This window comes from Mesoplodon mirus, assembly GCF_964341445.2.
Source record: "Mesoplodon mirus genome assembly, chromosome: 17".
Lineage (NCBI taxonomy): Eukaryota > Metazoa > Chordata > Mammalia > Artiodactyla > Ziphiidae > Mesoplodon > Mesoplodon mirus.
This window is the reverse complement of record NC_138993.1, coordinates 12732491-12759978: the sequence shown is the minus strand read 5'-3', so window position 1 is coordinate 12759978 and position 27488 is coordinate 12732491. Positions and strand designations below refer to the sequence as shown.

The following is a 27488-nucleotide window of genomic DNA, read 5'->3' as shown; positions in this document are numbered from 1 at the left end:
AGAAGGCAGGGTGGAGTGGGCGGAGCGGGCGGCGTAGGGAAGGTTTCCAGACTGCTTTTGCTTAGACTTCCCCTAGGCAGACGCCCCTCGAGGCTTCCTAGACTTTGACGCGTTTTGACGAATCGGCTATTACAGAAGTGATGAGTGCCTGTTTAGAGACTGGTGGTTGAAGAGTTCCAGAGAAAACCGACCTTATATAAAGCAAAGAATCAGGTGTTGAGTGTGGAGCATAATTCCTGTGTTTCAGCGTCCTTTTCCCGCCTCCTTCTTATTCTGGGTCCTGGGCTTGCCTTCTCCCAGGTAAAAGCCTCCCTGCTCCAGCACCGAAGAATTACGTAAATTTTCTGTGCGCTCGTTTTCCGCACCAGGTTACATTTACAGGTGCCGGGAGCGGGCTCCAAAGGAGCAGCTTTTGTTGTATCCTGTGTCGTGGCTCAAGACCTCCATCTCCTTCATATAAAATACAGGGCATACAATTCAGTTTGAATGTCAGATAAACAAAGAGTACACCCAAAATAGTTCGTGTTATTGTTACCAGAAGCTGGGGGAGAGCTGGGAAAGTTTTAGAAATAGATGGTGGTGATGGTTGCAGGAAATTGTGAATGCGGTTAATGCCACTGTAGTGTACACATAAAGTGGTTAAAGTGGGAAATTTTATGTTTTATCACAGTTTTAAAAAATTAATATACCGAAAACAAATGGGTGGGTTATATGGTGTGTGAGTTTTATTTTAATAATGCTGTTAAAAAACGATTCGTTGCCTATGTGAAATTCAACTTATATGGACATCCTGAATTTGTACTTGCCAATTCTGGCAACCTTACTACGGTGGAACAGAGCGCCTGCCCCCCGCCCTCCCCCAAACGGACTGAGCGCCTCCCATACAATTACATATTCTTCGCCTTGCCGCGCGGGGGCGCTGTGGGCGGCGCGGGCTCCCGGGTCGTGCTGGGTCTGGCCGCGGCGGCGCTGTGGGCGGCGGGCGCCCGGCCGGCGCGGTGTCTCTGCGGGTGGGAGGCGGGGCTGCGCGGCCGCACTTCCGCATGTGTGTCGGCGCGGGATAGGGCGGGCGGCTGCGCCGGCATGGAGGATGGCTCCGCTCCTGCTGCAGCTGGCGGTGCTCGGCGCGGCGCTGGCGGCCGTAGCCCTGATTCTGGTGAGGAGAGGGGTTGGCGACCGACGCGGGCCTGGGCTCACTGCTCTCCGGGAGACTCGGGCCCCAGGCATCCTCTCCGCGCTGCCGGCTCTTGGGCCTGTCCCTTGCACCATACTTCCTCTGAGCCTTGACCCCAGAATTTCCTCTGCTAGAATTTCACACCCCCTTTCTTCCGTTATGTTTACTTTAGAGCTTTATATCCTTGCGTGCCCAGAGGCTAGTACTTGTGTTTACTGGGACATGCCCACCCTGTCTTATGTCACCCGCTGGTCGCCGGACTCTCTGCCCACCCGCCCTCTCAGCCCCGACCTCTCCAAGATTTCCTCCCGGCTCTGCAGTCGCTATAGTTCTGGCCCCATCAGGAAGGTCTTGAGCCCCCAGAAAGTGTGTGCTTTCTAGACACTCCCTTTCCTGGTGTAGTTAAGCAAATAGAAAGTGTTGACAGCACTGACAAGAGCCATCTGTTACAGATTGGAGAAATCAGCGGATCAGGAAGACCCACTAGGGACATAGGAAGACCAAGATAGACAAGGCCTGGTGTTACCATACGCCTGGGGGTCGTTATGTCCTAGAATTCAACACCCTAAGCTTGCTGCCTCTAGAAGAGACAGTACAGGGGAATTCAAACTCCGAATTTCTTTGCCATTACTGTGGAAACACGGAAACATTGTAACACTTGCTGATCCATAGGTAATAGGAAATTTGCCAAGTGAACTTTCTCCCATATAATTGGAATGGGCCTGCCTCTAGTTTGTAAATGGAGCGTTTTCCGCTTCCTTGACGTTAAGGTTAGCAGCCTAGATAGCATTGCCAGGAAGACCACTTTGCCATCTGGCCAGAATGTATGGCTTAAAAGTAGTGTAGATAGAGAAAAAGTGGTGTATCCTGACCTCTTTAGGGTTTGTGTCTGGGTGAGAGAGGAGTCCTCTCTTTCCCTTAGTAGTATATGGAGATTTGGGGGTGGGGGGAGGTTTCAGGTTTTGGGTTGGGCACAGCTTGACAGAATCCTAGACTGAATCTGCCTTGTGTTGACTGTGTTGCACAGATTTAAATGTGTACGTTATGAGATTGTACTGGAAGGATTTGATCCTATTAGCTGGAACTGGTTATAAGAGCTGTTATTTATTAAGTACTTACAGTATGTTGGGTATTGTATTCAGCATTCAACAGGGATTATCTCATTTGATCTTTAAAACAGTGCTGACAGAAATGTTATCATTAGCTTCCTTTGACTGGTGAGGAAGCTGATGAGCTGGTATGCAAATGTCACCCAACTAGTGGAACTTCGTTTTTTTTCGGTGAATATATATGTATATGTGTGTGTATACACACACACACACACACACACACACACACACACGTATCTCCCCACTGTCTCCTAACCCCACTTCCTTTCTGAATTACTTTTGAAGCAAATTCAAGGCATAACATTTTATCTGTAAATCCTAAGCATTTATCTCTGAAGATAGGGCCCCCTTTTTAAAATAAAACCACAATAAGGTTATTGCAGATTTTTTTAACATTGTTTAGTGATTTCAAATACCGCATCAGTTCAAATGCCTCATGTATGTGTTAGTAAATTGGTTTGTTCCGTTCAGTATTCACGCACACTTAGCACTCGATTGGTATGTCTCAAGTCTCTTGAACTATAACAATTTCTCCTCCCTTTTTTTTTCCTTTTCTTTAATAAGCGGTCATTTGTCCTGTAGAATTTCTCACAATCTGGATTTTACTAATTGCATCCCTTAAGTGACTTTTAACATCTTACTCTGTCCCCTGAATTTCCTGTAAACTGCTAGTTACATCTAGAGATTTGATGTAATGCATGTTTGAGTGTTTTAATCAAAAGTGTGTGAGTGATGCTGATTACTTCCTTTTGTGTCATTTCAAGAGGTGTGTAATCTCTGATTTTCTTTGGTATTAAGAGGGATTCTTGGGTTCAGGAGTTGTTAGCTTGACCCACCGATTATAAAGTTTGTCATTAACCTTATGATTTAGCAGTCATTGATGATCACTGCCTAAATCCAGTATTTCACTGTGGGTTGCAAAGTGGAATATTCTGACTGTATCATTCCTTCTTCATGTATTACCTGGAATTTTATAATGAAAAAAATTTCATCCTCAGCTATTCGATAATGCTGAAATATCTTTCATATATAAAAGGTAAGATAAAAGGCAAGCTTTCAAAATAATGAGATGGTTCCCTGGCATCTTACAAGGGTGACTAATTTTTTATATTTAGTATCATTATGAATCCATGATATAAAATTTTTCATGTGTTTTAATACATTGCATTAATTATTCTTTTTGATGTTTAAAATTTCCCCCTCACAGGCCAATGGGAGCCTGTCAAGTTGGCTACTTTGTCATGATCGTTGGTAGCCTCCTTGCTTTCCCGTCTCTGACCACCATTGTACATTTCCTGGCCTGGACCTGAATCAGCCATTCCTCTTAGGAACATTGGGTACTTTTAGTAGGAAATTGAATTTAGAAACCACAGTCTGGACACTAGGGGTGCAGCGCAGGAACTCTTTAACCACTAGTCTGGATACTGCCTTCATATTCATACTAGTCAGAAGCGTATTCAATTTCAGTATGTACCCAATAGAATATTATAAGTGGTCACTGAAGTACAAATGAGTAGCATTCCAAAAGTTTGTAGGTTGATTGTTTTGAAAGCAGAAAGTATACCAATGGAAACAATGTTACAAAGAATGGTTATTTCCAGGGCTAGGTCCTCACTGAATATGGAAGGGGGTTATATAATGTTAGCAGTGGGATGGTGCCTACAGCCTACAAGTTTGATACCTGACTCCAAAAATTAGTGTATTCTGAATTCAAATCTGGGATAAGTATCAAGAATATATTCTTAAGCATTACTGATCCCTACTCTGGGGGTTGGGAGACTCTTCCCTTCCTACTCTGGGTCAACCTGGTCTGAGATGGGAGGTCTGCCCTCACCCACAAGCTCTACCTGCAGTGTGTCCTCGATCACGTAGGCTCCAAGTGGGGCGGGGCCTCCCTGTGTGTGTACCAGGGATTGGGAGTTCAGGGCATCTCAGAGTAGATGGCCCTTCTGTAATGACTGTTCCCTTTTAGATCTGGGGTGACAGAGGCTGGGGAATGACAAGTGAGAGGAGACAAAGAGCCTCCTAGAGCATTAGGGAAAATGCTTAGTTAGGGAAAAAAGGACAATAATAATCAGTTCACAAATAAGGAAATGACTGGTTTGAATTTTGAAGTCACCTCCAGACCATTATTAATGGACTAAAACAGTAAATATTTCACCCCAGGGTGAAAAAATCATGTAAATGATGTATTCTAATGTAGCAAATGTTTAAAAAGGTCAACATAACACAATTTCTTATTAACATATCTGCTTTTAGATTTCCTTTGTTGCATTTATAACTGCTACAGAGATGCCACACCTTCATCGACATGAAGATGAGAAGTTCTTCTTAAATGCCAGAGTCCAGAGGGAAGCCTTACCCAGCATACGGGACTCGCCTACCAAGCAGCTTTCTGTGGTCGTGCCTTCATACAATGAAGAAAAACGGTGTAAGCCCTACTCGAGTTTTTTGGTAAGGGGTAATTTGGGAAGAAAAGGAAATTTAAAGTATGGACTTTGCCAGAACGTTGGTACATGTGGGCTATGGAGAATGCACAGTTGGTAGTTGTAGTTAAGAAGGGAAAGAATGAGCATTAGCAACCACATCAAGTCTAGGGCTGAAGTGTTCTAGAGGAGTGATGAGCAAGAGGTGAACAGAAGACAGGCATTCCAGGTGGAAATGGCCACTGGGGGACAGTCCAGGAGGGACTTGTTAGGTTATTCAGGCATTTTCCGTATGTAAACTGTGTTCTGGGACTGGGCAAGTTATTTTCAAAAGCAATTTTTAATATATATTTTTTTCTTTAAGTGCCTGTAATGATGGATGAAGCTCTGGGCTATCTAGAGGAGAGACAGGTATTGTGTTTTCTCGTCCAGTATGGGGTCTAATTAAAACCAGAGCAGGTCATCAAGCTGTGGACCCCAGGCTAGATCCACTGTGAGAGGCAGTGCCGGCCGTTCTCGGGCCATCGTGGTCCTGGCCTCTGTGCTCAGCATGTTGACAGCCGTCAGCCATTTGCAGGCAAGCCCGACAGCACACTCCTTCCAGAGCAAACAGGAAAGCTGATGTTCCTCTTACGGACTCTCCCTCCCCTCTTTGATCCTCTCTTGCCTGATGATATACTTAAAATTGAGTGATAGTGTGTCTGCAGACTTTGTATGACAGCACAATGCTGTTTTTGCTTTTGTGACTTTTTAAGTAAGACCTTTATTTGAAAAAGACCTATAACTAGAGTGAAATCATTTTGTATGTCAGTATTATTATGAAAAGTCCCCCCTCATTTATTTTCCTCTGCTTTCTCTGCGTAAAGGGAAGAAAAGTAGCATGTGCCCCTCTTTTGTATCCGCTGCCACTGGAATCTCTTGGGAGAGTTTAAGAAAATAAGTAAAGGGCTTCCCTGGTGGCACAGTGGTTGAGAGTCCGCCTGCCGATGCAGGGGACACGAGCTCGTGCCCCGGTCCAGGAAGATCCCACATGCCGTGGAATGGCTGGGCCCGTGAGCCATGGCCGCTGAGCCTGTGCGTCCAGAGCCTGTGCTCCGCAATGGGAGAGGCCAAAACAGTGAGAGGCCCACGTAAAAAAAAAAAAAAAAGAGAATAAGTAAGATTTATGGCTGTTTCTTTTTTTTAGAAAACTCCTGGTTTTGATTTACTTTGTTTTAGGTTTTTTTGTGTAAAGGGAAAAGAGAAGATTCATCAAAAGAGGAAATAAAAGAGGAAGAGGACTGAGCCTGTATTATATTTGAGCTTCTGCCACTTCTGTTATGTGTAATCTGCACACCAGCCAGGTGGACTAGGTTGTGGTTTTTTTTTTGGCGAGAAAATAGGCCCAAAATGCTAACTTGCCCGAGGTCATAAAGCTAAGAAGTGGCACAGCCACGTGGAACCTGCACCCCTGACTTCAGACCTCATGGCTTTGCCTTGTATACCTCGTAGCCTCTGAGTGGTGCTCGGGAGGGCAGCCAGGGGAGCGTGGGAGGCCCATGGAGACTTGGTCCGTGTTCACCTTCAACTCCCACCCAGTCTCTGGTCTCCTTTCTGTCCTTGGCCTTTTTCCTTTATGTGCTTTGTGCACTTATATTTATGTTCATATTTATACATATCAACACTAAAACAATTGTTTCTTTTTTTAAATTTTTTTAATTGAAGTAGAGTTGATTTACAATGCCGTGCCAGTCTCCGCTGTACAGCAAAGTGACTCAGTTATACACATGTATACATTCTTTTTTTTAATATTCTTTTTGATTATGGTTTATCACAGGATATTGAATATAGTTCCCTGTGCTGTACATTGGGACCTTGTTGTTTATCCATTCTAAATGTAATAGTTTGCATCTACCAACCCCAAACTCCCAGTCCAGCCCTCTTCCCCCACCCCACCTTTGGCAACCACAAGTCTGTTCTCTATGTCTATGAGTCTGTTTCTGTTCTGTAGATAGGTTCATTTGTGCCATATTTTAGATTCCACATATAAGTGATATCATATGGCATTTGTCTTTCTCTTTCTGACTTACTTCACTTAGTATAATAATCTCTAGTGGCATTCATGTTGCTGAAAATGGCATTATTTCATTCTTTTTTATGACTGAGTAATATTCCATTGTATATATATACCACATCTTCTTTATTCATTCATCTGTTGATGGACATTTAGGTTGTTTCCATGTTTTGGCTATTGTGAACAGTGCTGCTGTGAACATAGGGGTGCATATATCTATTTGAATTATAGTTTTGTCTGGGTATATTCCCAGGAGTGGGATTGCTGGATCATATGGTAATTCTATTTTTAGTTTTCTGAGGAACCTTCATGCTGTTTTCCACAGTGGCTGTATCAACTGACATTCCCACCAACAGTGTAGGAGGGTTCCCTCTTCTCCACACCCTCTCCAGCATTTATTTGTAGACTTTATAATGATGGCCATTCTGACTGGTATGAGGTGGTACCTCACTGTAGTTTTGATTTGCAATTCTCTAATAATTAGTGATGTTCAGCATCCTTTCATGTACCTACTGGCCATCTGTATGTCTACTTTGGAGAAAGTCTGTTAAGGTCTTCTGCACATTTTTCAATTGGGTTATTTGTAAAACAGTTGTTTCTTAACTTCCTTACAACTTTATTAGAAATCTTGATGGCAGTCATGCCAAATTGTGGTATTTTATTTTTGCTTCTTGCAGAAACAAGATCCTACGTTCACTTATGAAGTAATAGTAGTTGATGATGGCAGCAAAGACGAGACTTCAAAGGTAAGTAAACTTGCTTTTAGAATTGCCAACAGATGGAATAATTTGCAAATGTAAAATCATATTTCCGCTCGTCAGAGAACCCTAAAGGTGTGCCAGATACTCTCCATTTAACATAAGTGGGTAGTAGAAAAAGCAGAGAGATTTCATATATGGGAAGCTGGAAAACATACCTGCCTTTCCACTGCTCCTTGAGACCAGGGAAGCTTGGAAGGTCACCAAATAGGGAGAGAGTACACATAACAACAGTTCACCTTGGCCTCTAGGGAACCCTCTTGGCCCACCAATTTATGGTTCCTTTTATTCTAAGCATAATTCTTTTCTCTATGCTCTACCTTAACTTATGGTTTCTAAAGTAGTCATGCAAATAGGAAGACACTTTCATATCTGCCCCTGGGGATTGGGTATGTCCTTTGGCCTACCCCACAGTCCCTTCTAGATTGACCCATGGGGTGACAGTGTCTTAGGGTTTATCCTCTCTCCTTCCTGCATTCCTAGACCTGTAACTGCTGGGCCCTGGTGCATTAATCCTGCAGTAGTACATGTATTAAATCTTGTCAGTGATCCTGATAAATTACTCTCCAAACATCAAAGTATTTTTGTTATTACGACTGCTTCACATTTTGTTTTTTGACACTCATGTTTCTATAATAAAAGATTCATTTACAGTGCTATTAACATTCCTGTTAAATGGCAACATAATAGATCTTAAAATAAATATACAGGGAAATATCTGTTCACCTGATTATTCGTCAGGTATGATTTTGGTCAACTCCAGCTGTGCAGGAAGTGCTGGACACTGGCTGGACCCCACAGGTACACGCACCTGCCCCCTGGTGTAAGGAGCCCCCAGGACAGTCAGGCAGCACGGCTCCAATTTCTGTAATGCAGGTAAAAATAAAGCCAAAGAGAAAGGTGCTGAAAAGAATTTGAGAGAAAGAGAAGTGACTTTTGAACTAAACCTCTAAGGGTGATAATGACTAGGAACATGGAGGATAGTATATTCATATTGAAAAAAACAAATAACGTAAACAAAGGCATAGAGGCCTGAAAGTATTGGTGGATCTGTGTTAGGAAGAGTAGGTGCTGCACTTGGAATAGTATGACATGAAAGATGAACACAAACTGTCCAACAGTTTATTAGTATATGAAGGGAGTGGTGTAGAAAGTCAGCATCGGGCATCTACTGCTGAGATGACAGAGCAGCCTCAGCCCAGCTGAGAAGCAGCAGCTTTTCCTGAAGAGTATTTCCTTCAAGGCCTTTTGCCACGTGAGTCTTAGGCTGCTCTCTGGAAGGATCCAAGGGGGAGAGGTTCGCACTTGTTCCCAAGGTTGGGAGAAACAGAAAACTTGAAATCATAGTTTGTAAAAGTTTTTTTTTAAAAAAAAGAAAAAGAGGGCCTCCCTGGTGGCGCAGTGGTTGAGAGTCCGCCTGCCGATGCAGGGGATGCGGGTTCGTGCCCCGGTCTGGGAGGATCCCATGTGCCGCGGAGCGGCTGGGCCCGTGAGCCGTGGCCGCTGGGCCTGCGCGTCCGGAGCCTGTGCTTCGCAACGGGAGAGGCCACAACAGTGAGAGGCCCGCGTACGGAAAAAAAAAATAATAATAAAAAATAAAAAAAATAAAAAAAGAAAAAGAAACTCTTTTCCCCTAAGTTGAGTATTTATTATCTTTCCATAACACGTTTCACTCTCCGAGGGGTCTGGGAAAAAATTTAGATATAGTTCTTGTTCTTAAGGAATTTTAAACTAAGGGATAAAATTTATGCCAAAGTACAGAATAAGAGAGTATTGCATTTGTACAGAGATATTTATTATACCCTCAAGTAACATAAGATGCCAGAAAGGTAAGCATTCCATGTGAGCTGAATTCACAAATGGTGAGCAAGTGTCAGCTGCTGCCATGTTCTGCAGGGCATACTGTGAAGTGTCAGTGTCTGTATAGGTCAAGCAGGTGGGCCTCAGTGGTGTTTGCTTCCTTCAAAGCCAGATCACGTCCCCTTTAGAAAGAGCCCTCATCCCCGCCTGGTCAAGTGTCTTTCAGTGCACTCAGCTACATGCCCAGTGACTTCATGTTCCTGGTTTGGGTCTTATGATGACTATCATGCTTTCTGCCACCCCAGAATAAACATCAGCAACTCAAATAAATGTTCTCTGAATAGACATTTCTTGAGCCATTAACATGAGTCAAGGAGTAGGACGGGTGCTAAAATACAAAGATGGAGCCCTGCCTTTGCCTTCAAGGACTTCACATCTAATACTGGAGACACGCTCCAGAGAAATAGAGCACAATGTGTTCGATATTTTCATCAGTTAGAAAGTGTCTCATGAGGGGAGCTTATGTAACAGAAGGTGTTTGATTATCTCATATGCCAGAAGGTCTGGACATTGTTGTTTCAGCATTTGGACAGTGTCAGGTGGCTGGATCCACGTCTTTTCAGTTACCACACGCTCCCTCATCATCAGATGGGCACAGCTCCAAATATCCCTGACCCTGAGGCAGTTGAGACAGTCAGGACATTAAGAATTCTCTTGTGTGCCTCTCTCCCTTTATAACCAGGAATAAAAATCTTCACAAGAAGCTCCCACCCTCCAGCAGACCTCCCCTAGAGTCCATGAGCCAGAGCTTTGGTGACATGGCCACCCTTGCCTGCAAGAGGGGCTGGGAAAGTATAAATACATGGTAAAGAGGATTTGGACCAATCACGATTGATCTCCTGGGACTGCACACACTGTCACTACGCAGACTGGGGCCAAAAGAGCAAGGAAGGAGGTGTTTGTTGGGTGAGCAACTAACAGTGCCACCACAGTCCTGTAATCAGTCTGTACAAAGGACGGTGGCTACCCTTGTTCATGAGATTAATCAATTCCAGGCTGTGCGTCAGGCACTAAAGTAGTAATCCTCGGGACTTCCCAGGTGGCACAGTGGTTAAGAATCCACCTGTCAGTGCAGGGGACACAGGGCTCGCCCTGGCCCAGGAAGACCCCACATGGCGCAGAGCGACTAAGCCTGTGAGCCACAACTACTGAGCCCACACGCCTAGAGCCTATGCTCTGCAACAAGAGAAGCCACTGCAGTGAGAAGCCTGCACACCGCAACAGGGTAGCCCCCGCTCACCGCAACTAGAGAAAGCCTGCGCGCAGCAACCAAGATCCAAAGCAGCCACACACACACACAAAAAATATATATATATATATATACATATATATACATATATATATACATATATATTAATCCTTGGCTTTAAGTAGCTCATAGCCAAGTGGGGAGGGGCTACAGTTCATTACTAAATGAGTAGTGCAGAGTGATTTATAGAAAATATAGATCACTGTTCCATGACTTTGATTTTTTTTTTTTTGCGGTAGGCGGGCCTCTCACTGTTGTGGCCTCTCCCGTTGCGGAGCACAGGCTCCGGACGCGCAGGCCCAGCAGCCATGGCTCACGGGCCCAGCCACTCTGTGGCATGTGGGATCTTCCCGGACCGGGGCACGAACCCGTGTCCCCTGCATCGGCAGGCGGACTCTCAACCACTGCGCCACCAGGGAGGCCCCACTTTGATTATTAATAATAATGAATAATAATGAAGCCCACGCACTGCAACAAAGAGTAGCCCCCGCTCACCACAGCTAGAGAAAGGCTGCACGCAGCAATGGAGACCCAATGCAGCCAAAAATAAATAAAAATTAAAAAAGAAAAACTTCATGACTGCCTATGGAAATGAGCGTCAGAAGGCAAGGGTGCCGTTGATGAAGAGGTTCTGCGGAGGGTGATGTGGAAAAGCAAAGGGCATGAGCCACACCCCAGTGGCTTGAAGCCTAAATGAGGGACAAAGAGATGTTGATAGCAAATGCAGATCACCATTTCATGACTGTGATACTAGATCAAAGAGTAATGGCAGTCGCTTAAGATAATAGTGAAATCAAAGGAAAATGTTTAAGATGCTGGAGTTTTGAGCATATTAGAGGCTGAGGACCCAGCAAGGAGGAAGAGATTGAAGATTCAGAAGAGGAAAGATCATGGATGATTATCTGCTGAGAGCCAGGAATTCGTGTGAGAAGATTTCGGGAAAATGGTCTAGGATACAAACAGCTTCTCTGGGGAATAAGGTCAGTTGCTGACAAGTAAACAGGTCATTAGGCAGTATTGGGAACCTGATCATAACTGTGTGCCAGTCAGTTAGAGCATGGGTTTTATTTTTATTTTTTCTAGCAGCTTGGTAGCCTAGGCAAAAAAGTCAAGAGAATAAGAGATGGCCACTACCTGTTCTGGTGTTTCCTCTGCAGGAAAGTGAATTGTGACTTCGACCTAGTAGTCAGGTCAGAACACCTGTTCTGGTGTTTCCTCTGCAGGAAAGTGAATTGTGACTTCGACCTAGTAGGTCAGTGTCGGATCTTGGCACCAGGAATTCAACAACTCCTCTCGGCCACCAAAATGTGCGGTGGGTATAATCTAGTCACAAGGAGAGGGCAATTAGAATAGCAGTGTTTAAGCCAAAATCAGAGACCCAGTTTATATTGCTGTCTTGGAATTCAAATTGATTTTATTCTGACTTTTATATAATTTGACAGGTAGCTTTTAAATATTGCCAGAAATATGGAAGTGACAAAGTACGAGTGATAACGCTGGTGAAGAATCGTGGGAAAGGCGGAGCTATTAGGATGGTAATACCTAATTTCAACATTTTTATTTGAAATATAAAGGTATTTTGAATAACCTCTTTTGGAGATTACAGTACATGTATGTTCTACAGCCAGCTAGTTAAATACTAGTCTTTCAAGTTAGTGGTAAATTGCTTTTAATAATAACTTCATGCATATATGTATATATAATATCAAATTTTAAAATATCATGCCATATCTATAACATACTGGGTGACTCAGGAAAATGTTTATCTTATTCAAAGTTGAAAACATTGCCCTCTGTCTCTTATGTCTTTGACATAGTTACCAGATAATAAGATTACATGATTTTTTGCAGTTTACAAAATGCTTTCATGTATTGAGTTTTACCTATATGAAGGTGCTATGCAAAACATGTTAGTGTGAATTAAGATAAATCTAGGACTTCCCTGGTGGTCCAGTGGTTAGGACTCCGTGCTTCCACTGCAGGGATTTGGGAACTAGGATCCCCAAAAACTGTACAGTGCGACTGAAAAAAAAAAAGATAAATTTGATATGATCACTCCTGATGTAATTTACAGTCTAATACAAAAAGTGATCGTACTTATGAGAGAGGCACAGATGAGGTACAGTAGAAGTTTCAGGAAAGAAGAGGTTACTTTCAGCAGAGGCATACCAGGTAGGAATCAAGATACACTGAAAAAGATCTAAAAGCAAGATATGGAAAGAAAATCCAAACAACAGTGCCTTAAATGACGTAGAGGTTAATTTATTTATTTTGTGCCTCCAAAAGAAGTCTAGATGTAGGCAGTCCAGGGCTCATTCAACAACTCCGTGTCCTCAGGAACCCAGCTTCCTGCCTTTTCACTCCCTCTTCCTCCTGCCCACCTGCACACAAGGTGACTGTGGGAGCACCAGCCATTACCTCCTCATTCCAGACAGGAAGGGCAGAGGGCAAAAGACGCATGCCAGTTAGTTTGCCCCTTCTAAGGAACTTTCCCAGAAGCTCCACCCAGTGACTGGCCAGAACAGTGTCACGGGGCCACCCCTATTTCCAAGGAAGGCTGAGAGATGTTTTTTCTGACAATTTCATTCTCGGCCCAATCAGGGTTCCATTTGTAAGAAAGAAGAAAATAATAGGTATTAGGTAGGTAACTAACAACCTTGGGCACATGAGGAAAATAGCAAACTTCACAGAAGATACGTCCCTGAAGCCAGGCCTCCAACAATGGTAAACACTGGCTTCCACTTGCTGACTGATTATTTTGAGCTGGACAGCAAAAGTTTACCACTTCAACATAATTATCACATTTAAACCTCCTCGCATCATCTCAGTGAGTTAGGTCCTATTATTTTGATTATATAGATGAGGAAATTGAGGCATAGGTAGGTAAAGTGACTTACTCAAGGTCACATAGATATTAAGGCAAGATTTGGATTGGGTTAATTTAACCATGAAATCGTGCTCTTCACCTCCCTGATCCCATATGGAGAAAGATTTAAGAGAAGAGCCTGCCAGTCAGCAAAGCAAGAAAAGACAGAAGTAGGAACTCTTGGGATATGTACTAGAAGCAGTGAGTTTGCTCTGACGGGGTCACAGGATATGCAGAAAGGAGAAAAAGAAAATAAGATTGATGCAATATCATCGTGGGCTTTAAATGCACCCATTCATATTTATTCAGCCCACATCTGAGTGCTCACTAAGTGCCAGGTAGATTCATTAGAGATGCCAAGATGAAAGATACCTGTCCTGTCCTTAGGATATCATAGTTCACTAGTGTTGTAAATGCTCCAGTATAAATGCTCTGGGAGGAGCAGCAAAGACTCCCCACAGGAGATAAATTCTGGATGGACTCTTGAAGGAGGATTAGGAACTCTCTAGGCAAAAGTCGAGGCAGGGAGCTTGCAGAGGAGCAGATGAACAAAGACACAACAAAGGAACTTCTGGTGGTACATGAGGCTTGACTTTAGAGATATGCTGGAGGGTTATGTGGGTGTAGATCACAGACTTCAGGCTAGGGGCTGTTAGACTTTCACCATTGACAGAGTGACAACAGCCAGCGCAGTGGTGTAGGCAAGGTACCATGAGTATTTGGATTATGATGGTGACACAACAGAGAAAGAGGAAAAGACGAATATGAGAGGTATGCAAAGTGAGGTAGAATTGTGTCAGGTGATCGGAGAGAGCAATGAGTTACCAGTAAGTAGCCTTGGGTACCTGAGAGGAGGAGGATGTCATTAGAGAAGAGATGAAGCACTGGAAGAGGAGCTGGTTTAAGAGACAGTATGTTTAGTTGAGTTTGAGCCATACTAAGTTTGAGATGCCAAGTAGTGGTATCCAGAGTAGCTTGGTGGAGAGGGTGTGAGTGTCATCCACACGTATCAGCTGAGAGTTGAAGCCATTCAGTTGGCAAGGAAGAGGGTATAGAAGAAAAGGAGAGCCAAGAACCAAGCCTTGGGGCAAAGAGGCACATGAGGAAGAAGGAAAATCAGAAAGAACAGAGGGGAGAGGGTGTGACTGAATGGACAACAGTGGGAGCAGCTAACTTAGACTGTTTCCAAGAAGTCTGGCAGTGAAGTGGAGGCCATCCAGATAGGATGTGAGAGTAGCAGGCATTCAGAAGCCCCCTTTAAAAAAAATGATGAGGTGGCTGAAACAAGTTTGAGGGCAAAGGCAATTTTCCATTAATATTGTGTAACAACCTACAGTTCAGCCTTATCATGTATCATTGAAATAGTCCTTTATTGGTTTTTTTATTTCAAACATATGGCTACAGATTTTGTGCCTTGTAATGTTTACTCTTTTCCAAAACTTAATATGTGATGTTTATAGATTAAATATAACATTTTTATTTCTGCTTTTTTACCCATATTCTATCAGATATGGTAAAGAAAATTACAGATACTAATTAGTAGCCTTATACTATACAATAATTGATCAAATTTCTGTCTAGATTTGTATACATACATCTTATCTATAGTCACACTGCTGAGTGACATCAAAGCTGTATTCTGTATCAAACCATAAATATATTTACACTTAAGACACACTGTCTTGTGTGACATGGTGCATGTCACTGACATGCACCATGAAATTAAGAGTTGATGCATAAATCACTTTTTGGCCTTTTGGCTAAGATCAAGTGAAGAGTTGATGCATAGTTTATTTCTGGGTGAAATATACACTCGTAGAGCCATATTCTGCCCAAAAGACCAATCAATTCAAAATTGAATGGCATAATTTTGCTAAGTGTCAGATGCCTCAGATAACAAAATAACATTTGAATATATCCATACTTTCTAAATTTTAGTGACATTCCACATTTCTTAATTTAAAATACTTTAGATTCCATAATAGAAAATACTGAAGATCTATCATGTTATGATGCATGTCATAGCAAAGCTATCTGTGTTTTGTTCTTCATATGCTGCTGTAAGGAACCCCTGATCCCTTTTATGCACCATAATACATATACAGTACAGATATAATATTTATGATAGGTATTTTACATTTTTATTCTTACTGATGCAGCATATCTTTAACTTATCCAAATCTATTTTCTTTTCTTGATATTTTCCAAGGTATTAATAGTATGACTTCACAAAGTTTTTAAAATCATGAAGTAGACATTAGCTACTTTTAGAAAGATCTTATCAATGTAATTTGCGTTCAGTGAACTTCGGCCTCTTTCCGCCATTTCATACCTAATATTTAATTCTTGGATATTTTAAGTACAAACTGATATGTCACCGAATTTAAACTGATATGTCAACAAATTTAACCTTGATTTTAAGCAACTTTCTTTTCTTTGAAATTTTTAAATCCAGGGTGTATTCAGTTCTCGAGGAGAAAAGATCCTTATGGCAGATGCTGATGGAGCCACAAAGTTTCCAGATATTGAGAAATTAGAAAAAGGACTGAATGATCTACAGCCTTGGCCTGTGAGTATAAGAATATAGTTTAAACAATATTCATTAAAGAATCGAGGGGGTCTAAAGTAAAATTAAAATGGTATTTACCTATAAGTTAAACAATTGGGAGATTTTTTTTTGGTGTGAAATTCCTGTATACAGTCCCACAGAAGAGCTAATATTTTATTATAAACATTTGCTGATTTTCTGAGATTCACTTGACAATTACTTATTTAATATTCTGTCCATCTCTCTCAATTTTAAATTGCTCCACTTCTACCAGAGTTTTAATATTTATTATGCATATTTAGCTAAGTCTTTTATTTAAAAGCATAGATTGAGACGTCTGGGTAAAGATGTGAAATGAAACTGGATCACCAGACTCTTGTTTTTGATGAAACAAACAAAAACAAAACACAAGCAGCAATCTCTCAAAAAAAGATTATGTGTAAGTTCGTGCCATAACTTCAGAAAGTGGAGGTTGACTTTCACTCAGTATAATACGTTCGAGTTTCATCCAAATTGCTATGTATATCAGCAATTTGTTCCTTTTAATCACTAGGTAATATTCCATTGTATGGGTGTACCACAGTTTCTTTATCCGTCCAACTATTGAAGGACATTTGGACTGTTTTCCAGCATTTGGCAATTATGAATAAAGCCAGTATCAACATTTGTTTAAAAAAAGAAGTAGAGGTTGAGGAAAGAAAGAAAATCTTGGTACCATTCCCACCTCTTAAAAGCCATTTAGAGAAAGAAGATGAATTTATCAAATTCTGAGCTTTTTAAAAAATATTCCCAATCTAGAAAGAATCAGACTTCAAGAATGAGTTAGCACCCGTAGACAACTGTATCCCAGGATTCTAGCAGAAGTGGAAATTGCTAGGGCTCGCCATTGTCCTGGCTTCAGACTGGGTTTGGGTTGATCACAGATCCACGTGATTGGATCCATTCCTCAGAGGAGTGTACCCTTGTCCTTGTACAGGGCACAAAAAAATCTCACAACAGCAAGGAACCCAGATAACCCAGGAAAGCTACATAGAGCTTTAGGGTGCTCCCCGCCACCACCAAGTATAATCCTCAGGCCTTGAGACTCTAGTTCAGAAGGGAAAAATAGGTATCACAAAAGGTAGAAGTTTACCAAGGAGAATTCACCTATACTGTACAAGAGCTACCCATGTGAATCATGACAAAACGAAAAGAAATAAATGGCAGCTACACCAACATATTACTACAGGAAAAGAATTAAAGTTTCATACAAAAGAAAGATAAACCCCATCTGAAAGCCAGTGTGATCCAAGGGAAAGGATAAAATTACACAAGAGTATTTTTGCTAAAGAAATAATACTTAATGAAAGTAAGAATTCAGCAACACAGGCATTTGAAGGTGAGATGACAATTGCAGATCTAAGAAAACAAATTGAGGGCCAAAATAAGATCAATAAATGGAACTATCCATGAATGAAATAACCAAATTTAAACCTAATTATTATATTTGTTAAAATATTATTATATATTTGTTAAAATAATGCCTGATCATTCAAAAAGTAAACAATTTAAAACAACACACATAGAAAACCTATTAAAGAAAAACATCCAAAACCCAGAAAATTTAATAATAATTACAAAAATTCATCTCATATTTCTCTTCCTAGGAATAAATATCTATTTAATTTCATAGTTTGTGAAATATTGTTTCTCCCTCCACCATCTCCCACTCCCATTTGTTTTTTCAAGATAATAAATAAATTAACTAATATCATTCTCAAAAGAATTAGTTTTGCAAATATCCCTTTTACCTGTGCTATTCAAAGCAGTAGTCACATGTGGCTATTTAAGTCAATTAAAATTAAATAAAATTTTACTTCTTCAGTCTCACTGACCACATTGCAAATACGTGTGGTTAGTAGCTACCTTATTGGCTGACACAGATGTAGAGCATGTCCCAAATCAAAGTGATTTTGGACAGTGAAATTATTAAATTATTATTGGATATGTTACATGTTCACTCTTACTAAAAAAAGTATGTCTTTTTTCACCTCTTAGTAAATCATGATAAGCTAAAAGAAAAGTCCAACTGGTGAAATTCTTGGGTTTGATTTCCTAGTTCTCTCCAGAGAATCTACAGAGACTTGATATGTTTCTCCCGCATTATTTCTCTACCTTGGGGACCCAAGAGTGGGAGGGAGAGTGGAAGGTGTCAGATTGTTAGCTGCCTATATGTCATTCTGAGGTGGGGCAAAGAAAAATTAAATGATTCAGCCAAAGTTAGGGGGTGAACCAAACCATACACTGGAAAAAAAATCTGAACCTTCCTCTTGTAAATCCAGGTCCTCTGAAAAGGAAAGGAGTTCTGATGTCATCTTTTTTTCTAATCGTAACCCAATTTACTGCATTGTTACTATAAATGTTGAGTTTTAAAGAACTAAAGCATATGATTATGTTTAAGCTGTTAATTCACAGCCTGTTCTACAGCACCTCAGGGTATGCCTGGTTATTTAAGAGCATCACGACTCTTTTAAATTAGTTTGAACTCAATTTATTAAGAATTGTTATCAATATACATCATATAACACTTTTTGGAGGTGGTGGAAAGCAGGTAGATGATAGGTGGTTAAAGTTCCAGTCAACCCAGTGAGAATTATTTTTGATTTGGGACTCCTATCTACTACTGATTCTAACAAAACTTAAAAACAGTCAGTTGCTCTCAGAAAGCTTACACTCTGAACCTAACTTGCATAGCGGAATTAGGAGTCTTTTTAATTATTGAATTAAGGTGTTGGTAAACTTTTTCTATAAAGGACCATATAGTAAATATTTTCAGCTTTAAAGCCATACAGTCTCTGCTGTAACTACTCAGCTCTGTACATAAATGAATGACTGTGCCTGTGTTCCAATAAAACTTTATTTACAAAAACAAGCAGCAGGCCAGATTTGGCCATGGGCTGTAGTTTGCACCCAGCACCTTTGATCTCATTCATTTATTGGAAATTTTTCATAACTAACAAGTGAACTTTCAATCTCTGCTGGTGTTGCTCTAGTGATGCCCAAGCAGCCCATCCATCTCAACTCAGTTATTAAGCTCCTCTTGACATTAAACGCAAATCTGTCTCCTTTTAATCAGCCCCTTTGGTTGGTTCTGTTTTTTGTAGCTGCACAAAACAGTCTATTTCTACTTCTTAGTGACAACCCTTCAGAGAGTAAAAGCTGTTTTCCACGTGTCTTCTCTATTTTGGGCTGTCAATAGTTATTCCAGTTTTTTTATTTATTTATTTATTTATTTATTTTTCCTTTTTGTGGTACGCGGGCCTCTCACTGTTGTGGCCTCTCCCATTGCGGACGGACGCGCAGACTCAGCAGCCATGGCTCACGGGCCCAGCCGCTCTGCGGCTTGTGGGATCTTCCCAGACCGGGGCACGAACCTGTGTCCCCTGCATTGGCAGGCGGACTCTCAACCACTGCGCCACCAGGGAAGCCCTTATTCGTATCTTTTTTAAGTGCAAAACTTCTCCTAGCTTTTCAGTGTCCTAACCTGTAGTTATTCTACCTCTTAATAAAAATATGCTTGATTTTTTGTAATTTTTTAAGCAAAGTATATAATGATCACTTGTTTACTGGTTTAACTATTCGAAATAGAATTTAAGAAACCCATGAAGGGGCAAATAGATGACAAGATGTCTTATTCCATAATCATAGAGTGAGTCCTTAGGCCATGACTTGGATCTTAAATTATCATTTAGACATAGTTTCAACAAGCTTGGCTTTTAGGTTTTGTGTTTTTTTTGCGGTACGCGGGCCTCTCACTGTTGTGGCCTCTCCCGTAGTGGAGCACAGGCTCCGGATGCGCAGGCCCAGCAGCCATGGCTCACGGGCCTGGCCGCTCCATGGCATGTGGGATCTTCCCAGACCGGGGCACGAACCCGTGTCCCCTGCATCGGCAGGCAGACTCTCAACCACTGCGCCACCAGGGAAGCCCGGCTTTTAGGTTTTTAAGGCCATAAATAGTTAAAGGTAATGAATATGAAAGAGATAAGGAGTAAAATTACATTAAGGAAAACTAGGAAACAGATATTAACCACGCACAACTGAATCTGGAGTGATTGCTAACTAATGACCCTGTGTGTTCCCTTGTCCTAAGTACGGTAAGTAAGTTCCCTTGGCCAAGTGAGGTTTTGGTACACCAACATTTAATATGTGTATTCATGGCTTGGTTGTTCCTGAAACAAAAGAATGTGATGATTACTGCTTCCCTTTTTTGTGGACCATGTGGTCAGGTCTAAGAGCCTGGTATATTTGTTTCACCCTCTCAATATGTGGGTAGATGACCAGGCTTCCCAAAAGCGATCCCTCCATTTCCCAAATCATTCATTTTATAGACCAGGCAGTTACACAAGCATTTTTCTGAGATCTTTGTGAAAATCAAACAGGAGAATAAGAAAATTTAAAAGGTAGTCTTGAAATCATAAAAAGACGTAGATTGTGTATAATAAAATTTCACAACAGTCTTTCTCAGCAGATCACAAAGTGTGTTCCCAAACCTTTGAAGGGCAAGGGCTGCCTATCAGAGCAAGTGTTTGTTTAATGCCAGCAAACCTAGTCTGAAAGTGTATCTCTTAGGGAACAGCAAACTCTTTCTATAAAGGGCCAGAGTGTACAGGCATACCTCGTTTTATTGCATTTTTGCATTATTGCGCTTCTCAGATACTGCCTTAATTAAGGATGTATATTTTTTAAGACATAATGCTGTTGCACACTTAATAGACTACAGTATAAACATAAATTTTATATGCACTGGGAAACCAAAACATTTGTGTGACTCACTTTATTGTGGTGATCTGAACTGAACCTGCAATATCTCTGTGGTCTGCCTGTAAATATTTTAGGTTCTGTGGACCATGTATCGTCTCTTTTGCAGCAATTTTTTTTTTTTAACAACCCTTTAAAAACCATTTTTGGCTCCCAGGTCCTTCAGAAACAGGCAGCAGGCTGGCTTTGGCCCATGGGCTGTAGTTTCCCACCCCTGTTCTAGAAGATTGAAACCTTGATCTTAACAACCACAATTTTTCCTAACCACAGAAATTTTCATAAATTTAATATCCTCATGATTGTCAGGAGAAAATACTCCTAATTTATTTTTTTATTTAACTTTTTTTAAAGATTTTTTTTGATGTGGCCAAATTTTAAAGTCTTTATTGACTTTGTTACAATATTGCTTTTTTTTTTAACGTTTTGGTTTTTTGGCCACGAGCCATGTGGGATCTTAGCTTCCCAACCAGGGATCAAACCTGCACCCACTGCATTGGAAGGCGAAATCTTAACCACTGGACCACCAGGGAAGTCCGAAAATACTCTTAATTTAAAATGCAGGAAAGTTACAAGGCACCTTTCATCAAATAAAAGGGAGAAAAAGAATGAATGTTGCCAGATTTATCTGTTGAGCCTGTGGAGATTGATACACTATTTTTTAGAACAAGTTGGAAATATGAATCAAAAGCTTTAAATAATTTAACATCTATTGACCCAGACTTTGAGAAATTTATCTTAGGAAAATTAAGAATGTGTATAAAAATAAATTGCCAAGGGTTTTTGCTTATTTTTTTTAATACAGCAGTGTTTTTGTTTTTTTGTTTTTTGTTTTTTTTTTTTTTTGCGGTACGCGGGCCTCTCACTGTTGTGGCCTCTCCCGTTGCGGAGCACAGGCTCCGGACGCGCAGGCTCAGCGGCCATGGCTCACGGGCCCAGCCGCTCCGTGGCATGTGGGATCTTCCCGGACCGGGGCACGAACCCGTGTCCCCTGCATCGGCAGGCGGACTCTCAACCACTGCGCCACCAGGGAAGCCCAGCAGTGTTTTTTAATAAGGGAAAAAAACTAGAAACAATATGAAATGTCCAGTATTAAGTTACAGTGGTTAAATTCATTATTATATAGGATGGCTATTCATTATACATGATTAAGTGAAAAAAGCAAATTTTAAACATCCTATATATGGAACTATCTATAAAGTAATATGGTAACATCAGTTGTCTCTGGATGGAGGAACTATGGATACCTCTTCAATTTTTTTTAGATTAATTTTATTTTTTTTTAACAATGAACCCATATTACTTTTGAGGGAAAGGGGGGGAATCGTTTTAATCAAAACTTCTTTTTTAAATAAATAAATTTTTTTCTTAACTCACTAGTTTATTTCATGTATCAACTTTTTCATTTCTGTTCGTATTGGGTGAATATGACTAATCTTACTATCTGATTTTGACTAATTTCTAAATTGTTTCAATGTTGTTTCTATATCTCAACCTCATTTGGAATCAGTTTTGTCTTTTGGACAAATGCCTGTGCCCTTTTCCATTTCCGTTTCCATTATGTTTCTTAATTTTTGATGTGGAGTTCAAATAGACCTAGATTCAAATTCCATGTGAACTTGAGCAACTTAATCCATCCACCTCACTTTCCTCATCTATGACATAAGGACAGTATGCCCAAATTCATAATCCTGAGGTAATGATTAAAATTTTTTTAAATGTATGTCAAGTGTTTAGCATGTGTTCAGCACTCAACAACCGTTACCTCTAATTATTAACATTTTGTGCTTTATTTTCAGAACTAATTCTGATGTTACTGTTTATAATTGTTAATGTAAATTGGATTTACCTAATTCTTCTAGCCTATTTCTTCTGCCCAGTGAATTTGTGAGAAAACACTTAACTGAAAAAGTAATAGGAGAGAGAGATTGTGATGAAGCATTTCTTTCTAGAATACAATACAGTACCATCTTTTACCACTTTTAAAAGCCAGCTATCGGGCTTCCCTGGTGGTGCAGTGGTTGCGAGTCCTCTTTCCGATGCAGGGGACACGGGTTCGTGCCCCGGTCCGGGAAGATCCCACATGCCGTGGAGCAGCTGGGCCCGTGAGCCATGGCCGCTGAGCCTGGGCGTCCGGAGCCTGTGCTCCGCAACGGGAGAGGCCACAACAATGAGAGGCCACCGTACTGCAAAAAAAAAAAAAAAGCCAGCTATCATAGTAAATAAAATTTTTTAAAAAGTAAGAAATTCAGCCAAACTCTGAAAGAGGCTTAAAGGAAAGAGACTCCATGTCTACATACATTTTCTAATACGGGAAGTTTTAAAAACAAGAATATCCTTCATTCCTGAAGAATAGCTAACTACTCTGAAAGCTGCTTAGATGAATTCCACCTGATAGATCATTATCAGGGATTCAGTTCTTATATTGGAATGACAGATACACAAAACTCTCTTAAAAGCTTTTAGAGACTTATGCTGAAAGAAAAGGAGATTTTAAATGAAAGTTTTTGTTTTTTATTTGTTTTTAGTTTAAGTGACATTTTAACTTTACTTAGTCCCTGAAAGGTGGGAGGATGTTCTTTTTTACTGGTTGCTCAGTAATGTTACTGCTCTTTTTGGATTCAGCTCATTTGCCATATACTGTTGAACTTTCAATGTGGTTCTTCCTTAAGAAAAATCATTCTCTCCCTTCCCAAGCAAAATACCTCTGCCAGAAAAAGAAGGGAAGAAATTATTCCCACTATTAAATAGTAAGCAAAGTACATAACAGATATAATTTCCAAAAGAAAATATAGATGGCTAATAAAAGCTCTCCAAATGTTTACCTTTTTATTAAAAAAAAGGAAATTAGATCATATGTGGTAATATTTTCCCCTTATCATGTTCACAAATTTAAAATGGAAATAATTAGAGCTGACAAGGACTACTGATGAAATAGTCAATATCATACTCAGTGGGAAGGTAATTTAAAGAATAATTTGGCCCATTTACATTAAAAACACGCATACTTTTAACTTAGTGTTCTAGTTCTATGACTTTCTCAAAGGAAGAAATCCAGACTACAATTAGAGTTTTATATTCAAAGACGTTCTTTTAGACACCTTTCTAATAACATGAAATTAGGTGAATTCACCTACGAACACGTAGGTGAATAGTGAAACCATGGTTAATCTATATGGTGAAATATTATATTGCCCTTACAATTGATACAAAAAAAGAAAGACACAACACTACTGTAAGTTCTTGAAAAATAAACCTGAATCTTATCAAGCCTCTAACTCTAACAGCGCGTTTATAGGAAATACAGAGGAACATGTTAAATGTCACCAGGGGATGCAGTCAGCAAAATTTAGAATCTAGGACACTGTACAGGACAAATTACATGGTTTCTTCAACAAATAAATTATAAGAAAAAAATTTTAAAGAGGTAGGAGGAACCCAGGGATAAAAGAAATGCCAACCAAATTGTATGAATTTTATTTGGCTCTTGATTTTAAAAAACTGAAAACATTTATGAGATAATTGGGCAAATTTGAAAACTGATTGTATATCTGATGGTGTTAAGGAATTCTTAATGTTTTCAGTATGTTAGTGGTATTGTGATTGAAATATCTATTAATTTATAGTATATGATGCCTAGCATTTGTTTCAAAATAATCCCCAGTTGGGTAGGGTGCTAGTAAAGGGCTTCAGAGGAGGCAAGATTGACACTTGGCTATGTGTTGGTAATTGTTGAAGCCAGGTGGTGGGTACATGGGGCTTCATTTTCTTATTCTACTTTTGTGTATGTTTGAAAATACCCATAACAAAAAGCTCAGAAACAACGAACTTGAATGTAAGAACTTTTTAGGTTACTTTATATGAAGAAAAGCATGGTATACATGAGTAAATTTCAGCTATGGTTTTTTAAATACAGAGGGGAAAAAAATAACACAAGGAAATACACTGCCTCCTGGACCTTTTTAGGTCCTTTACCTTCTTTTCTACCTAGGATTTGTCACTTCAGAGAGTTTCAAATCCTAACTCCTAAAGGTGATGTTTTTTAAGCTCTGTCCCTACAGATAACACCTATATGCCTCTTCCCAGCAACATTACTGGGACTAGCATACAGGGAGTGATTTCCTAAGCCAGTTTTTTTCTAGACTGGGGCAAATAGAACTTGAGAAAGGTAAAAAAAATAAAATAAAATGCAAGGAAATATACAAAATGTTATCAGTGGCTGCTTTTAGGTAGTGAGATTATGCATGACGTTTTATAATAATTTTTTCATATACATGTAAATTTATATGCTTGCCAATTTCTTTACAATGAACACTTTTTAATTTTATTTATTTTGATTAATGGTTCAAAATTCAAATGGTATAAGAAGTTATCCAGTGAACCTAGCTCTGCCCCTCATTTCTCAGTCACCCAGTTACTCCCAGAAGCTAACAGTGTCATCCATTTCTTGTATATCCACCTAGAAGATGTATATATGTATTCTTTATTTTTTAAACACAAATTGTAACACACTATCCACTGTTCTGTTGTTTCCATTTAACACCATATCTAGGAGATTGAGCCATATGCGTACATCGAAGTGCTTCCTCATTCTTTGACAGCTTCATAGCTAGTCCCTTTGGGTGGACATACAGGTTTGCTGCTTGAGACAATACTAAAGTGATCAGCCTTACATGAGTGTCATTTTACACAATGCAAGTTTATTATGGGAAGAATTCCTAGTGGTAAAATTGCTGGGTCGAATTATGTGTATATTTGTAATGTGATAACATTCCATTCTGATCCATAGGTTTATCTATTTACATTTAGTACCTTAGTTTTAATTATTTTACCTTTATGATGTATTTTTAAATCCTCTGGAGCTAGTCTATGTAGAGTGTGTATGCACAATATGGTAAAAATTGGTAGGTGTTCTTTGCATTTTTCTTAGTATTGATATAAGTATGATTGAGGTGAGGATCTTTTCAGTTGTTCTTTTTGTGAATTCTCGTTCATAACCTTCACCCCTTCCCAACTGAGTTGTTGAGTATTTTTCTTAATAATTTGTAGGAGCACTTTATGTATTTTGGAAATTAGCCTTTTGTCTGTAATATAAATTACCAGTATTTTCCCCCAATTTATTTGTCTTTTAATTTCTAATATGGTTGGATTTTTCTTGTTTTTGCCGCACAACAATTTTTAAAATTTTATTGTCAAGTTGATCTAATCTTCTGGGTTTTGTATATTTGTGCCTTCCTTGGGATCATTTAAAAAATTATTTCTGATTTACACTTAAATCTTTGATGTAGCTGGAATATGTCCTAGTCAGTATGTGGCTCAGGTCCAATTTAATTTGGTTTCCAAATGGCTACCAGAATGCCCCACAGCATCTTTTTTCCACTGATTTAAAATGTCATCTTTATCATACTCTTAAGTACCTGTATGTTTTCGTGTGTGTTTCTAGCCTTTCCATTCTGACCCATAGGTTTATCTATTTACACTTAGTACCTTAGTTTTAATTATTTTACCTTTATGATGTATTTTTAAATCCTCTGGAGCTAGTCCTTCGTCACTCTTAGAATTGTCTTGGCTCTTCTTCATTCTTTTCAATATTTTTCAATATTAACTTCCAAATCAGCTTGTCTCAATCAATGAAAAATTATTTTTATGTTCTCATTGGTATGGCATTAAATTTAAAGATTAGCTTAATGAGCATTGCCTTTTCACTGCTGTCAGTGCATCCTCTCATCCATGATCATGGTATGCCCTCTGTGGTTGGATTTTTTTGTTTCCTTTGGTTGCATTTATATCTTTCCTTTATTCAGATCTTGCCATATTTCTTGTAAAGTTTATTGATTTTTCTTATTGATGTTATAAATACTGTCTTTTCTTCCATTATATCTTCTGATCACTGTTTGTACATATGAAGGCTAAAATATTATATATATATTCATTTTGTGCCCACTCATCTTTTTACATTCTCTTATTGTTTGTAGTAGGTTTTCAGTTGATATTCTTGGGTTTTCCATAATGTAATGATTATATATAAAACCATACCATCTACAGATAACCCTTTTCTTTCTAATACTACTAATTTTTCTTCTAATTATATTGATACAGTATTTTCAATTAGAAAAATCACTTAAATATATGACTTTTGAAATAATGCATGCCCCTTATATTTAGCCCTGAATAGCGTCATCTTGGTAAATACAATTAGACTTGTTTAAGTTGTACATATTCTGAATTCCTCAGTAAACCTTTAAAGATATTTAATGTTACTTTTTAAAAAAATAGTTTCTAAAAAATGAGATATTCACATTGAAAATAAATATTTTTATTAATGATACTTATTTCATTGCTTTTTTCCTCAGGATCAAATGGCTATTGCATGTGGATCTCGAGCTCATTTGGAAAAAGAATCAATTGCTCAGGTGAGGCTTTCATCATGGATCAGTTTTTTCCTTTTTTACATATACATTAGCATGAGATAAGCTTTCATACTTAATCTCATAAAGATGAGGTTCCTTTCAGAAGAAAGGATTAGCATATTTAGGAATTGATTTTTTTTTTTCATGAGTATACAGGGAGGATGTAGACTTCACTTTGATTTTGGATACAAGCAGCTCTTTTTTTAAGACACAAAGAGAGTCCCCATTCAGTTATTATATA

At 39.6% G+C, this 27488-nt stretch overlaps 1 protein-coding gene across 3 annotated transcripts in view; it reads left to right on the top strand.

Annotated features, from left to right (window-relative positions):
- Positions 1 to 1005: 1005 nt before the first annotated feature.
- Positions 1006 to 27488, top strand: part of ALG5 (ALG5 dolichyl-phosphate beta-glucosyltransferase) — a 40750-nt gene continuing 14267 nt past the window's right edge. The window contains exons 1-7 of one of the 3 annotated variants that reach the window (XM_082602280.1): positions 1013 to 1156; positions 4543 to 4714; positions 5074 to 5120; positions 7440 to 7508; positions 12072 to 12164; positions 15951 to 16064; positions 27191 to 27250. In XM_082602280.1, the coding sequence (XP_082458406.1) occupies positions 1091 to 1156; positions 4543 to 4714; positions 5074 to 5120; positions 7440 to 7508; positions 12072 to 12164; positions 15951 to 16064; positions 27191 to 27250 (621 nt within the window). In that variant the 5' untranslated portion in view covers positions 1013 to 1090. Of the gene's footprint in view, positions 1157 to 4542; positions 4738 to 5073; positions 5121 to 7439; positions 7509 to 12071; positions 12165 to 15950; positions 16065 to 27190; positions 27251 to 27488 lie in introns of all 3 variants that reach the window. The other 2 variants (XM_082602282.1, XM_082602281.1) reach the window with 2 other exon arrangements.